This window comes from Polypterus senegalus, chromosome 18 (assembly GCF_016835505.1).
Source record: "Polypterus senegalus isolate Bchr_013 chromosome 18, ASM1683550v1, whole genome shotgun sequence".
NCBI classification, from domain to species: domain Eukaryota; kingdom Metazoa; phylum Chordata; class Cladistia; order Polypteriformes; family Polypteridae; genus Polypterus; species Polypterus senegalus.
In genome coordinates this window covers 12677862-12692015 of record NC_053171.1, presented here as the reverse complement: position 1 = coordinate 12692015, position 14154 = coordinate 12677862, and the positions used below count along the sequence as shown (strand labels likewise).

Genomic DNA, 14154 nt, shown 5'->3' with positions numbered 1-14154 from the left:
TTGGGCTGTGCTTCAGTCAGAAAGGCGCTATACACTATAAAAGTTCATTAGTCTTTAGTACTAATTCCACATACGGATGGACATGCTCATCCAAAAGCGTAATTTTGTGGGCAGGTTGGCATGTTGGCAGAAGGTAACCAACTGTAAAGACTGAAACTGCAGATTCAGCGCCTAAGTGACCTCGAGTGAGTGAGTGACTTCACCTCCAGAAGTTTAAAGGCACTCTGATTTTAGTAAAGCTATAATGGTGGCATCAAAGACAGTTAGATGCCATTGCCATCTGTAAAAGGAGCCATAAATTGACCTGAATCGATAAGATGGCTTCTGAGCTGGAAACACATTATCTCTGGGGGGGGCTCACCTCTATTCAGAGACCCATCCTGTGTCTTTCACCACAGAAACAACACAAGTCACTGGACCACTGCCCACACAGGACAAACACCAGCACCAAATCACAGCACGGTGGGAGAGCAACAGAGAGAAAGAGAGAAGGAGACATACTTACAGATTGTGACGAGGAGAAGAACGCAGAGACACTGCATGGTGACTGAGCCAGGAGCACAAAATGAAATAAAAAGGAGAAATGACTGAGGAAGGGCCTCATTAAAAAAAAAAAAAGAGGAAATGGATTTGTGAAATTGGAGAGATAGCACCACATAGTGGGCTACTGAACAGTAAGAAAATGTGGAGGAGTCAGCAGGCATCTTGTTCATCTCACTTGTCGGCAGGACATTTTTTTTTTTTTTACATTTGTGGTCAAATCTCGTGTTGTCGAAGCCTTCGCTGTTTATCTTTCTCTCCATCTTGTGAAAAAGGAAACAGATAAAATCGTGAAGCTCAGCCCCACCACTGCCTCTCTCTTCTTCATGTGGTCTGAAGGTGGGTCATCTGATCCCTTCTAAATGTTGTGGCAGACGGCCGGCAGCTCATTCAGGATAGGGGAAGGCAGCTTTTTCAGGACACTGTCTTCCCCAAAACGCTAGATGGCAGCTCCCCTGGAGTGTAGCGGTGCCCCGGATTCCCGCAGGGCATCCTGGGACTTGGAGTCCGATTTCTCAGCCCTGTTGGGTGCTGTGGGTGCTGCCAGGGGGAACTGTGAAAGGACCTGGGGAGTCCTGCTTCTTTTGCTAACTCAGAAATGCTTGGAAGTCATGTGGACGGAAGCCCCACAGTACTTCGGGGCTGATTAAAATAATAATAATAATAATAATACATTTTATTTATATTGTGCTTTATATTTAACAATCTCAAAGTGCTACAAAATAAGAATAAATTAACAAACAAGATAATCTATAGAAATAATTTAACAAAATGCCTTTCTAAAAAGATAAGTTTTTAGGTTTCGTTAAAAAGCATCAGTCGACTGTGGGGCTCTCAGGTAATCAGGGAGAGAATTCCACAGCCTCGGCGCCACCGAAGAAAAGGCCCGATCACCGATACTGCTAAGCTTCGTTCTGGGAACTTGAAGAGTGTTGGTATGCACAGAGCGGAGGGTGCGAGAGGAAGTCTGAGGGATAAGGAGTTCCTGTAAATGCAGGGGAGCAGATCCATAGATGCACTGATGGGTAAGGAGGGAAACCTGTTACTCAATTCTAAGTGGTACAGAGAGCCAGTGAAGGGTTTTCAAGATAGGAGTGATGTGGTTATGCTTTCGCACCCTCATCGGGATCCTGGCAGCGCTGTTCTGAAGGTATTTGCCGCGTTTACTGTGTTGCCCAGTCGACACGATAAGTCAGCGCGTCCGTCATATTGCGAGTGCCATTTAAACTAATAAGACATTGAAACTGGGTTTTCTGATGAAAAAACAATAACATTTAAAACAGTATCGTTTACATACAACAGATTTTAGCGAATCGTTTAAATGCAATTATTTACATCCATTTATACACTAATAATGGCAATTATTTAAATAATAATCATTATTACTATTAAATAATTCCTCCCATACAAGTAACATTTCTCGGACTGCCATCTCCGAAACATTTCTAGACTTCGTCCTGTTCTTACCCAACACAGAACTGAAGTATCGGTTAATGCCCGAGTCACCTCACGTGTAGATTACTGTAATGCTATTCTATCTGGCATCCCACAAAAACGTATCCATCGCTTACAACTTCTTCCAAATTCTGCTGCCAGGATAATAACCTGCTGTTCTAAATCCACTGAACACATCACACCGATTCTCTCTCCACGTCACTGGCTCCCTGTTCACTACTGAACACAATACTAAATCCCACTCTGAACATTTAAAGCTCTCCACAGCCTCACTGATCTCCTCCAGACTTGCACTCCTGTCGCTCACTCAGATCCTCATCTTCAGCTCGACTTTTTGTACCACACGTCAGACTCAGTGCTACGGGAGCTCGAGCGTCTCTCATTGTGCTCCTCTATACTCATGAATTCTCTTCCCTCTCATATCCGTCAGCTCGATTCAATCACACATTTTAAAACTGCCCTCAAAACGCATCTTTTCAAACTGGCACACCAACTGTGAAGTTTGAACTGTTACTGCCAGTTATCTTTGTTTGTTTGCTAATTATTGCTTTTTGATTTATCATTCTCTTGTTTTAATTTTACTAATGTTGCTTCATTTTAAGGGCAGCACGGTGGCGCAGTGGTAGCGCTGCTGCCTCGCAGTTAGGAGGCCCGGGTTCACTTCCCGGGTCTTCCCTGCGTGGAGTTTGCATGTTCTCCCCGTGTCTGCGTGGGTTTCCTGCCACAATCCAAAGACATGCAGGTTAGGTGGACTGGCGATTCTAAATTGGCCCTAGTGTGTTTGCGTGTGTCCTGCGGTGGGTTGGCACCCTGCCCAGAATTGGTTTGTGCCCTGGGATTGGCTCCGGCAGACCCCTGTGACCCTGTATTCGGATTTAGCGGGTTAGAAAATGGATGGATGTTTCATTTTAGTATGTTCTTCCCGTGTCTGCGTGGGTTTCCTCTGGGTAGTCCAGTTTCCTCCCACAGTCCAAAGACATGCAGGTTAGATGGATTGGCAATTCTAAATTGTCCCTAGTGTGTGCTTGGTGTGTGTGTGTGCCCTGCGGTGGGCTGGCGCCCTGCCCGGGGTTTGCTTCCTGCCTTGTGCCCTGTGTTGGCTGGGATAGGCTCCAGCAGACCCCCGTGACCCTGTAGTTAGGATATAGCGGGTTGGAAAATGGATGGATGGATGTTTAATTTTATTGCAAGGTGACTTTACAAAACTGACAGAAGGACAAGTCAAGGACTATGTAAAGAACTGTTGGAGACCCAGCAAGCGAGCCTGAGTCGGGAGAAGGTGGACAGCACTTGCTGGGAGGTGTGGAGGAGAGAGATTATTGTGTTTATTGCTGCGTTGTGTGTTATTGTTGCTGTGGTGCTGTTGAGGCCCTGGAAAAGAAGAAATAATTAAAAGAATACTTTTAACTTGTGTCCAGAGTGTCTGTCTGTTGGGTTTAAGGGGCAACAGCGACCCCTAGCGTTCCTACAATGCAAAGACTTTATTTTAAAGATGTCTCCTTGGTGTTAAATATATGGAACAAAAAAATGACAGTATACCCCTGATCTCGAATGCAGATTAGCCAGTGTAGTTCTAATTATTAAAGCATTACTTGTGATGAAGAAGAAAAGACAAAGTCAAAATCAGCATTGGGGTCTCACAGGATGCCCCATTTAATAAAATGATCCAGAGGACAAAAGAAAGGAAGGAGCAAAACACAAATAAACAAAGAGGTAGAAAGAACAAAAAGCAATCCGGATTTGAAGCTGGTCCAAGGGAGAACGCTGACTTCCAGGAGGACAGAATGGGCGAGTCCGAGATCTTCCAGACATTTCTCTTTCACTGTAGGAGAACAAGCAGAACGTGTTAGTGGTCCGCGTCACGCTCTAATCTTCTCCCATATTTTCCCTTTCCCTGCCCTGGATACCAGTAGTGATAAAGTGAAATGGTACCATTCAGGAAATGGGTGGAACTCACCTGCCTCTGTCGTCTCTGTTGTCCCAGTTTCCTTCTCTTTTTCACAGTCACTGTCACTGGGTTACTGTGTCTCTCAAAATGACCTTCGGCCGCTGGAAATCTTTTCCACACATCCAGTGTGTAATCACAGGCCAGCAGCACCTGTCCAGGCCTGGTCCCCCTCATCAGCTCCCCCCCAGTCATTTTCCAGCTGCACTGTCCGTCCTTGAGTGGGATCTTGTCACCGTACAGCTGGCACTTCACTCCAGCGTGGGATCCTTTCACTTCACAGGAGACACGAATCATCTTCTTCAGAGAGGTGGACCTCAGTGTCACCCGCAGAATGGCTTTCTCTAAAGAACCTGATGATTGTATAAAAGAGAGAGTGTACTACGTTACTGGGGTTCAGTCTGAGCCAACAGGGGAAATGGAGGGCCGATATGGCCACTTGCTCTTACAAAAGCAGAAAGTAGCGGTCACTGGTGGCACATGGTGGCCTCCTCATCAGACACTGCCACTCCTCTTACCGTCTTAATTAATTCTGATTGGCCACTGGTAACCCATGCCTCTTCTTGAGCCTAAGAGTTCTCAAGGTCCATATCTCAATTTTCTGACCCGTCCACCCCCTTGCGGACACTGTCCTCATCTACCTGCCCTAACCCTGCATCTATGGTGAGGCATACAGCAAGAAGAGTGTAGTATGGGCGCCAGGAATCATGAGGCAGAATATAATCAAAAATGTGCTTCCCAGTTGTACATTGGATGCTGGCTTTATGGACATTAAGGAGGGGGCGCTGAGGGATGCATGAAGTCTCAACATCCACCTCGTGGCTTTGTTGTTTCGTGTAACAATTGTGACGTGTCTTACCTAATAGCAGCACTTCTTTAGGGTCACTGCGAGGCGAGCGTTGACCGCCAGTTTCTTGGTTGGTCTGATAGTCGCAGCTCAGCTGCAGTGTCTTGAAGTTGCCTGTATCTTCATCCAGTTGTCTCCTGGTCACCTCAAACTCACACGTGTCTCCAGTCGTAGTCTCCATGCTCACAGAGGTGTTTCCCACGTACAAGGTGCACGTTACTTTACCTGGAGAGCCATCCATTTCACAGAAAGCAGTGAGTCTCCCATTTGTGGTCAGCAAGTTCTCACTCAAGCTGAAGTCGGGCTTCTCCAGTGAGGCTGTAGGACAGACAGACAGACAGTAAGGCTGTGTTATCTCAAAGCTCTGCCTCTGGTTGGCAAAACACTTCAGTCTGTGCATCTCCTACCCGAACTGAGACATCAGTGACAGACACAAACCCTGAGCCCCTCACACCACATCACCCCAGTAACAGAACTTGCCATCAAGTGTGCGCGTCTCCTCTTTTAATTGTTCACACCTTCAACTTTTTGTCACTTACCCTTCGGGGCCACCGTAGTTTCTATAAAAGATGCTTTACCATCAGTAAGCTCTAAATGTATGGCGCTGCTGATTCAATAGAGCACATTGCATTTTATACTATTAGGCATGTTAAGGCACAATTTAAAACTGTGTGCCCCCCATGCCTTACACACGGCAAGGCAGATCACAAACTGAGACTAATCTGTAGTCAGAGGGACAAGAAATAGTTAGAATATACCAGTTCAACTCATATTGTGGGGGTTATAAGACCCTCCAATAGACTATCCATCCATCCATTATACAACCCATTATATCCTAACTACAGGGTCACAGGGGTCTGCTGGAGCCAATCCCAGCCAACACAGGGCACAAGGCAGAAAAAAAACCCAGGCAGGGTGCCAGCTCACTACAGTCCAATAGACTATGCACTAATAATTCTGGACTTCTCTAGAGCCTTCAACACCATCCAACCTCTGCTCCTTAGGACAAGCTGACTAAGATGGGAGTAGATTCACACCTGGTGCCATGGATCGTGGACTATCTTACAGACAGACCTCAGTATGTGCGTCTCGGGAACTGCAGGTCTGACATTGTGGTCAGCAACACAGGAGCACCGCAGGGGACTGGACTTTCTTCAGTCCTGTTCAGCCAACATACATCAGACTTCTAATACAACTTGGAGTCCTGCCACGTGCAAAAGTGCACTGACGACACTGCTATGGTGGGCTGCATCAGGAGTGAGCAAGAGGAGGAGTATAGGAACCTAATCAAGGACTTTGTTAAATGGTGCGACTCAAACCATCTACAACTGAACACCAGTAAGACCAAGGAACTGGTGGTGGATTTTAGGAGGCCCAGGCCCCTCATGGACCCCGTGATCATCAGAGGTGACTGTGCAGAGGGTGCAGACCTATAAATACCTGGGAGTGCAACTGGATGATAAGTTGGACTAGACTGCCAATACTGATGATCTGTGCAAGAGAGGACAGAGCCGACTATACTTCCTTAGAAGGCTGGCGTCCTTCAACATCTGCAATAAGATGCTGCAGATGTTTTATTAGACGGTTGTGGTGAGCGCCCTCTTCTATGTGGTGGTGTGCTGGGGAGGCAGCATAAAGAAGAAGGACACCTCACACCTGGACAAACTGGTGAGGAAGGCAGGCTCTATTGTAGGCACGGAGCTGGACAGTCTGACATCCATGGCAGAGCGACGGGCGCTGAGCAGACTTCTGTAAATCATGGAGAATCCACTGAACAGGATCATCTCCAGACAGAGGAGCAGCTACAGAGACAGACTGAGGAGACCCCACACTATGCAACTCTTCAATTCCACCCGGGGGGTAAACGTTAACATTACACAAAGTTATTGTCTGTTATACCTGCATTGTTATCACTCTTTAATTTCAACAACATTTATTTATATAGCACATTTTCATACAAACAGTAGCTCAAAGTGCTTTACATATTAAAGAATAGAAAAATGAAAGACATAATTATAAAAAATAAATCAACATTAACATCGAATAAGAGTAAGGTTCAATGGCCAGGGGGGACAGAAAAAACAAAAAACTCCAGACGGCTGGAGAAAAAATAAAATCTGTAGGGATTCCAGACCATGATACCGCCCAGTCCCCTCTGGACTTTCTTTATCAGTATGCTGCTGCTGGAGTAGGTGAAATTTCCCTTTGGGATTAGTAAAGTATCTATCTATCTATCTATCTATCTATCTATCTATCTATCTATCTATCTATCTATCTATCTATCTATCTATCATATAGTGCCTTTCACATCTATCTATCTATCATATAGTGCCTTTCACATCTATCTATCTATCTATCTATCTATCTATCTATCTATCTATCTATCTATCATATAGTGCCTTTCACATCTATCTATCTATCATATAGTGCCTTTCACATCTATCTATCTATCTATCTATCTATCTATCTATCTATCTATCTATCTATTATTTAGTGCCTTTCACATCTATCTATCTATCTGTCTATCTATCTATCTATCTATCTAATATATAGGCAAACATGTTATATGAATTAAAAAACGAGCAAATGGCTCTTACAAGTAGCGTGTTCACTCTGTTTTAACATTTGAGGGCCACAATTTCCACCCAGCCCAGTGCAGTGATCTTGGGGTCCGTCTCCTCCTTATTCGGTGGCACTGCTGGTTTGCTCCCCTCGGCCCGAGTTCAGTAACACAAGTCCTCAAAGTTCACCCTAACCAAGCTTACGTTGGTGTGACACTAGCAGCCACACATTTTCAAGTTCGTCAACACATACATTAAGTTGTTTCTTATAGAAAATTCCAGATTATGAGCTCAAAAACGTGACCCTCAATATGTGTATTTGGGAAATACAGGGGCAACACCCACCATAATCAAACAACTGATCCAAAAATCTCATTTCATCGACCAGGGAAATGAAGGGCAAGTCACCGTGAATGCCGTTTGCCTTTGATTTTGACAGACCTGTTGTCAAATGACGAGTGACTTGTTCCCAAATTACGAGGGTACTCAGACTCCTTCACTTTGTCGACACTTTGAGGTTTAATCTTAAATGGACGCATTTGTCATTTTTTGGCCCATCAAATCTGCACTCAATAACACATAACAAAGGTTTGCAAATTTTTTTAAAATCCTTTATCATTCATTTATATAACTTTAACAAAAATTCAAACTGAGAAAAATTTGATTTACTTGGGAGGAAAAAATCAACTTCTAAGCAATATGGGCTGTCCGTTTGAATCTCACTATGCAAACTTATTTAGGGCAAAACTGGAGGAAGATTTGATGTCAACGTGTGCCTTAAAACCAAAGTTGTATCTCCGTTACACAGATGACATCTTCATAATCTGGACTGCCAGTGAGGAGGACCTCCTCCATTTACATAATGAATTCTTTCCACCCCAACATAAAGCTGAAGCTGAATTAATCAAAAACAGAAGTCAGTTTCTTTGGCACCACCGTTCAACTGAAAGATAACCGCCTTGTAACTTCTGTTTTTCATAAACCGACAGACAGATGGACCTACCAGAGAAGTGACAGCTTCCACCCCAAGCATATAAGGAGCTCCATTATTTTCAGCCAAGCAGTACGGTACGATTGTATTTGCTCAGACCCGAGAGACCGGGATCAACAACTGCAGGAGCTCAGACAAGACCTCAATAGACAAGGTTATACCCCAAAAACAACAGACACTCAGATAAAAAGAGCTACTTCAATACCCAGAGACAACCTTCTGGAATATAAAAATAAAGACAAGAACTGCATTATGGTATAGCGGGTCCACAGCTCCCATCAAAAAGGCCAGTTTTAATAAATAATCACCGCACTCGCGGCTTAGCGAGGGGGAGTGGTGGTGTGTGCCAAAACGGTGAAAAGCGGTCCGCATCTGTAATTGTACCCAGGAGCTGCTGATTGCCACGATTACCACCCAGTCTTCATAAAAAGAAGCGCGAGTCGGCTAAAGAGAAAAAGAAGAGAACAGAAAAGAATGGGAGGTTGCAGGAGAAGGCAGGAAGCAGGAGGAGAAAGCCAGAGATAGAGAGATAGGAAGAGCGAGAGAGAGGGAGGGAGAGAGAGAGGAAGGGAGAGAGAGAGAGGGAGAGAGAGAGAGAGAGGGGAGAGAGAGAGAGAGGGAGGGAGAGAGAGGGAGGGGAGAGAGAGAGAGAGGGAGGGAGAGAGAGAGGGAGGGTGAGAGAGAGAGAGTGGGGAGAGAGAGAGAGAGGGAGGGGGAGAGAGAGAGAGAGGAAGGGGAGAGAGAGAGAGCGCAGGCTCACGTGCAGCTGAGCAGGGAGCCTGGGTGTTTGGCCGACACCCGCGGAGCAGAAGTAATGGTCGCACCCGCTGAGTTTATTTTGAAGAGCAGGAGTGACCGGAAGGCGGATGACTCTCCACGTAAGGCCGCAGAAGGCAGCGGGAGTCGGGACATGGGACGTGCATTTTCCAGCGTGGGCGCCCTGGTCGCTATTTGGAGGAGCCTACCAGAGCCAGGGGTTGGTGAGGCGACCCGATCATGACTCCCATGTTGAGGGGCCCGTTTGGGAGAAGCAGGAGAGCTGCCAGCAGTAGTAGAAGGATGCAGCAGATTGTTTAAAAGACTGCTTCCAGCATTGTTTTAACCTCGTTGTTTTTAGAAGACTTTTTTCTATATACAGAAGCACTGCACTCTATTCATTTGGACTTTGTTTTGTTTGTTGTTTTTAAATAAAATCACTTGGCACTTTTGTACACCATCCCCTTGCTCCATTTGTAGTGCCTCACTGCCGAGCTCATCGGTAACATTACCAACGGTGACGGGTTCAAGGGCTCCCAGAGGCAAGATGGGAGCATGGAGTGAACCCACATCGTCACACACATCCTCCTCGTTGTCACCCATAACCCACATCTTGCAGCATTTCAAAAAATGATAAAAGAACTCCAGCCAATGCTAAGTAATGATGACACGCTGAAAGACGTATTTCCAAAATCTCCCCCCAAACCACCAAACCTGCAGCAACTATGAGTCCGAAGTGTCCTAAGTGAACCAACAGAAAATGCACATCTCCCTGCCTACAGAAAAGATGTCACACATGTGCTCACATTTATGATACAGATTGTGTAGTTATAACACACTGCCGACTAGAACGTCACATACTGTAAAGGGATCGTTTTCCTGCAGATCATCTCATGTGGTCTACCTCATTCTCTGTATGAAATGTCCAAACACTGCACTCTATGTGGAAGAAACTGGACAAACAGTCCGCCAGAGAATGAACTTCCACAGGTGCCACAGCAAGCATGGCAACAGAGATGTTCCTGTAGCAGCTCACTTCATCAGCCATGGACACTGTGAGAGGGACTTTAAAGTCACAGGGCTTAGGATCAACTTCAGAACTCAGCAGGAGAGAAAAGAAGAGGACGTTAAAACTCACGCTAAAATTGAACACATTACAACACGGTGTGAACAGAGACGAGAGTTGTATGGCCAGATATGAGGATTGTTTGCAACTCTCAGACTGACGACCTGACTGCAGACCCACATTGTATTGAAAAGCTCATCAGGTACTTCAGAAGACTTTGTTGGACAGTCACCTTATCCAAAGATCTTGACTAGACATTGTTCTCCTCTCTTACTAAATGTTCCTTAGCCTGAAGAGGTCCATTATTGAGCGCTTTGAGTAGTGAGAAAAGCACTATATAAGTGCAAAGAATTATTATTATTATTAATTTTTCCGTCTAAGATGTCTCACTTAAAGGTTTTCCAATGTTGTTATTTGTCCGAGTGTGTATATAAACACAGGGAACTCCAGTTTCTGTATTACATCTGCCTGAAGAAGGGGCCTGAGTTGCCCCAAAAGCCTGCATATTGTAATCTTCTTAGTTAACTAATATCATTTTTCTTGACTTCTCACTACATCCATAATGGCTAACACCCGAGTACTATAAGCAATATGAAAAAACAACATCATAATATTTCACAAATAGGACCAAAAAGTGAATATTAAAGGATAATGGGAGCTGTGAGTCTTTACTGAAGGATGCTGGGAAATGGAGCCCCTGTTGAGAGGAGCACAGAAGAAGCAGACATGACAGGAGGTTTAAGTTGTAATAAGTCACCAATAGCAGAACCAGATAGAGGAGTACGAAGGTTTTATAACAAATTCTAAATGACCTTCCACCACCACCACCATCGAGGCCCAATCGAGGTGAACTCACACTGCATGGCATCAGTCCTCGCCCGGGCTGCAAAGAAACAAGAAGATGGTTTGGATTAGCATTCTTTATCTGCTTGATAATACCAACAACTTAAGAAAACCCAAGTGGCCTGGTCACACACAAGATGTCACACCTCGCACTGGACCACTTCCTTTGTCACATAGCCAGCTTCTCGTGCTTCATGGTGGCCTTCTTGAGCCAAGGTGTTCAAGCTGGCTTCCTGCATTACACAGACACTCAGAAGCTGCTAATGTCACATCTTTGTTTTTTTTTTTTTTTTAAGTGTCACAGTCTCTCATGTCCTTGATTTTCACTTTGCTTTCATCTTCACCTATCGCCAGACTCCAGATACGACTTTTCTCTTGTCCTTTGCCATCCTCCTCACCTGCTCATTGCCATCTGTTTTTGCTTTGGTTAAAAAATCTCCGTCCACTTGTAGCGACGCTACTTAAATTGCCAACAACTCCCAGCAGCCCCAGCAGTATTACACCATTGGGCAGATTCAGAGGGTGCAAGGGTTGCTGGAAAGAAGGATAATTAAGCGGGCTCGTTAAAAAGGACCCAAAAAGACGCAGAGGGAATCGTAATCGGCCGTCTGTATTTGTTTCTACGCATCACACACACTGTTGGATTACAGTTTTTTCTGGATGTGTGTGCTTGTCCATGTGATCTCATCATGGATGGATACGTCTTTGTCTGGGGAGCGCTCCCAGTCATGCCAAATCATCAGTGCTACACTGGGAACCTGGTAGGACAAAACTTTACATTTGATTCAGAGGGAACTTGCTGTACTTGGCTACCGTTGGTGTTAACTGTTTACGGAGCAGCGTCTGTTGTTCCGTTCAATTTCGTGTATGCAAATAATAATCGCCGACAGGGAAACGGGGATGGCTTTTGTGTACGCGTTGGTTTAACACTTTTTTGCCTTCTTTATTTTACCTAATAATGTGATACATCCATCTTCAACCCGCTTAATCCGAACACAGGGTCACGGGGCTCTGTTGGAGCCAATCCCAGCCAACACAGGGTGCAAGGCAGGAACCAATCCTGGGCAGGGCGCCAACCCACGACAGGACAGCGAACCCGGGTCTCTTTACTGCCAGGATAATGTGATAAAGTACCTGCCAAATATTACAAAGGGTACACGATCCGTGTTTCTCCCTTATTGGGGCTCGTCGGGCGTGCGCACTTTTGCATCCCCTCACGGGGATCGAACCTCGGACATCAGCGCCTGAGGTGAAGCCTCTGATGTTGCACCATGGTGGCTGGTTCGCTTATTTGACAGGGTGAGGATCGGAGTACAGTATTACATTCTTAGTTCTGAATTCCAATCTCATTATTATGGTGGTCACCTACCAGGTAACACTGGTGGGCAAACATCCGCCCCGTCCTCTCAGTTGCGAGAAGCGGCTCATAGATTCAGAACTTAAGAATTCAGAACCAGCTTATGGCCTCTCTTTGATACTCGATGGCCTCATTGCAGTCGGTTTTCATGACCAGAATTCTAGACATGCACACCATCAACAGGCCTCATCGTGTCTGGACTGAGCCTGTTGTTGTTCCATTTTGATTGTGTTAGCCAAGCGTTTGAGTTCTCATATATGTGAACATTTATTGCAAATTCATTTGCGCAAGCTCTCTGACCCGATCCTCGGACATGGGCGCTATACAGAAATAAACTGAAGAGCAGGAAATGGACACTTCCTTACTGCCACGCAAAGGAGGAAACTGCTGGGGTATAAACAGACCTTTTCTACACTCTTTGCCGAGTTTGGATTTTCTCACATGAATGTTTTATGCCATGTGAGACACTCGGTTCTACTCCATGAAACTCTGTGACAAGTCCTTGTACCTTTAGTTGTCACCATTAACTCCTAGTCCAGGGTCTCCAGTCTCGGGTCCCAGCAAGCATTCACTGATGTGTCGAGACATGTAAATGCAACTCATTAAAAACTTCCATGCTTCAGACAGTGAGGACGAGTCATTTAGGGTCCGAAGCAGACTGTGTGGTCCAGGGGCCGAGACCCCACACTTTATAAGCTTCTCAGTTGCTGGTTTGATACGCACCTGTGGCTCACTGTGTGACCCTGAGGAGGACCTTAACCTGCCTGAGCTCCAGCTGTCTATGACTATACTGACATTGGTGCCATCCTTACATGTAAGTCACTTTGGAGAATGACAGTAGACAAATACAGGAGACTCTGGGATGCCAAGAAAAAGTGCTCACAGAATGATCACGCTTGTAAAGCAAGTTGGGATGTGTTGAGAGAGGAAAGGCGCTATATTATATATAGGAGTTCATGTCTCTTCAGTTTTATTTCGACATATGGATGAAAGTCAGTCAGTCATTTTCTAACTTGTTGGGGTGCTGGAGCCAATCCCAGCTAGCAGAGGACACAAGGCAGGACCAAACCCAGGACAAGGTGCCAGTCCAACACAGGACACACACGGACCCAAGTTAGTGTCACCAATCCACCTTACCTGTATGTCTTTGAACTCTGGGAGGTAACCAGAGCACCCCGAGGAGACCCACGCACAGACACAGGGGGAACATCCAAACTTCACACAAGGAGGACCAGAGACGCAAACCCTCATCTACCACTGCGCCACCATGCCACCCAACAGATGGAAGTGTTTATCCAAAAGCATTATTTTGGAGACCGTTTGGCATTGCAATGAATGGTACAAGACTGTAAACACTCGAGGTGCGGGTTCAGCACCTCAGTGACACCATGTGAGTCACTTCACCTCCAAAGGCTCCAGCTGCACAAGTTTAGAAGTTTAGACTCTGCCTTTGGGATTTCATGGGTATCCAAAAAGGGGCCACAATTCCATAAGTTGGCATTTCAGCCATTAACACATTATCTCTGGTGGCTCACCTCTTTTCAAAGGCCCAGACTGTTTCTTTCCCCACAGAAACAATAAAAGTTACTTCAATCACAGAAAAAGCTGGACGACTGTCCATATGTGACAAAGAGCACAACAGAATCACCACACCGTGGCACAGAGACAGGCAGACATACTTACAGATTGTGAAAAGGAGAAGAAAGCAGAGACGCCGCATGGTGATGAAGGTGGGAGCACAAAATGAGGGAAAAAGAGAAGAGCGAGGGAAGGGTCTCATAAAAAGAGGAAAC

At 45.5% G+C, this 14154-nt stretch overlaps 2 protein-coding genes across 4 annotated transcripts in view; both read right to left on the bottom strand.

Annotated features, from left to right (window-relative positions):
- LOC120518640 overlaps positions 1 to 972 on the bottom strand; it is a 36437-nt gene extending 35465 nt beyond the window's left edge. For all 3 annotated transcript variants that reach the window (XM_039741524.1, XM_039741525.1, XM_039741526.1), the window contains exon 1: positions 506 to 972. In XM_039741524.1, the coding sequence (XP_039597458.1) occupies positions 506 to 803 (298 nt within the window). In that variant the 5' untranslated portion in view covers positions 804 to 972. The remainder of the gene's footprint in view (positions 1 to 505) is intronic.
- Positions 973 to 3618: 2646 nt separating this feature from the next.
- On the bottom strand, positions 3619 to 14127 carry LOC120518589. The gene is made up of 5 exons (XM_039741460.1): positions 14045 to 14127; positions 11018 to 11044; positions 4800 to 5105; positions 3953 to 4293; positions 3619 to 3817 (listed from the first exon to the last, which is right to left on the bottom strand). The coding sequence occupies exons 1-5, from the start codon at positions 14079 to 14081 to the stop codon at positions 3815 to 3817; spliced, it is 714 nt and encodes a 237-aa protein (XP_039597394.1). The 5' UTR covers positions 14082 to 14127; the 3' UTR covers positions 3619 to 3814.
- Positions 14128 to 14154: the final 27 nt, after the last annotated feature.

Excerpts from the sequence above, each read along its gene's own strand:
- LOC120518589 (XM_039741460.1), bottom strand. The coding sequence starts at position 14,081 with ATGCGGCGTCTCTGCTTTCTTCTCCTTTTCACAATCT. Across the intron at positions 11,045-14,044 it reads TCTTCTCCTTTTCACAATCT|CCCGGGCGAGGACTGATGCC; the intron begins GTAAGTATGTCT and ends GTTTCTTTGCAG. Across the intron at positions 4,294-4,799 it reads TAAAGAAGTGCTGCTATTAG|GTTCTTTAGAGAAAGCCATT; the intron begins GTAAGACACGTC and ends TACAATCATCAG.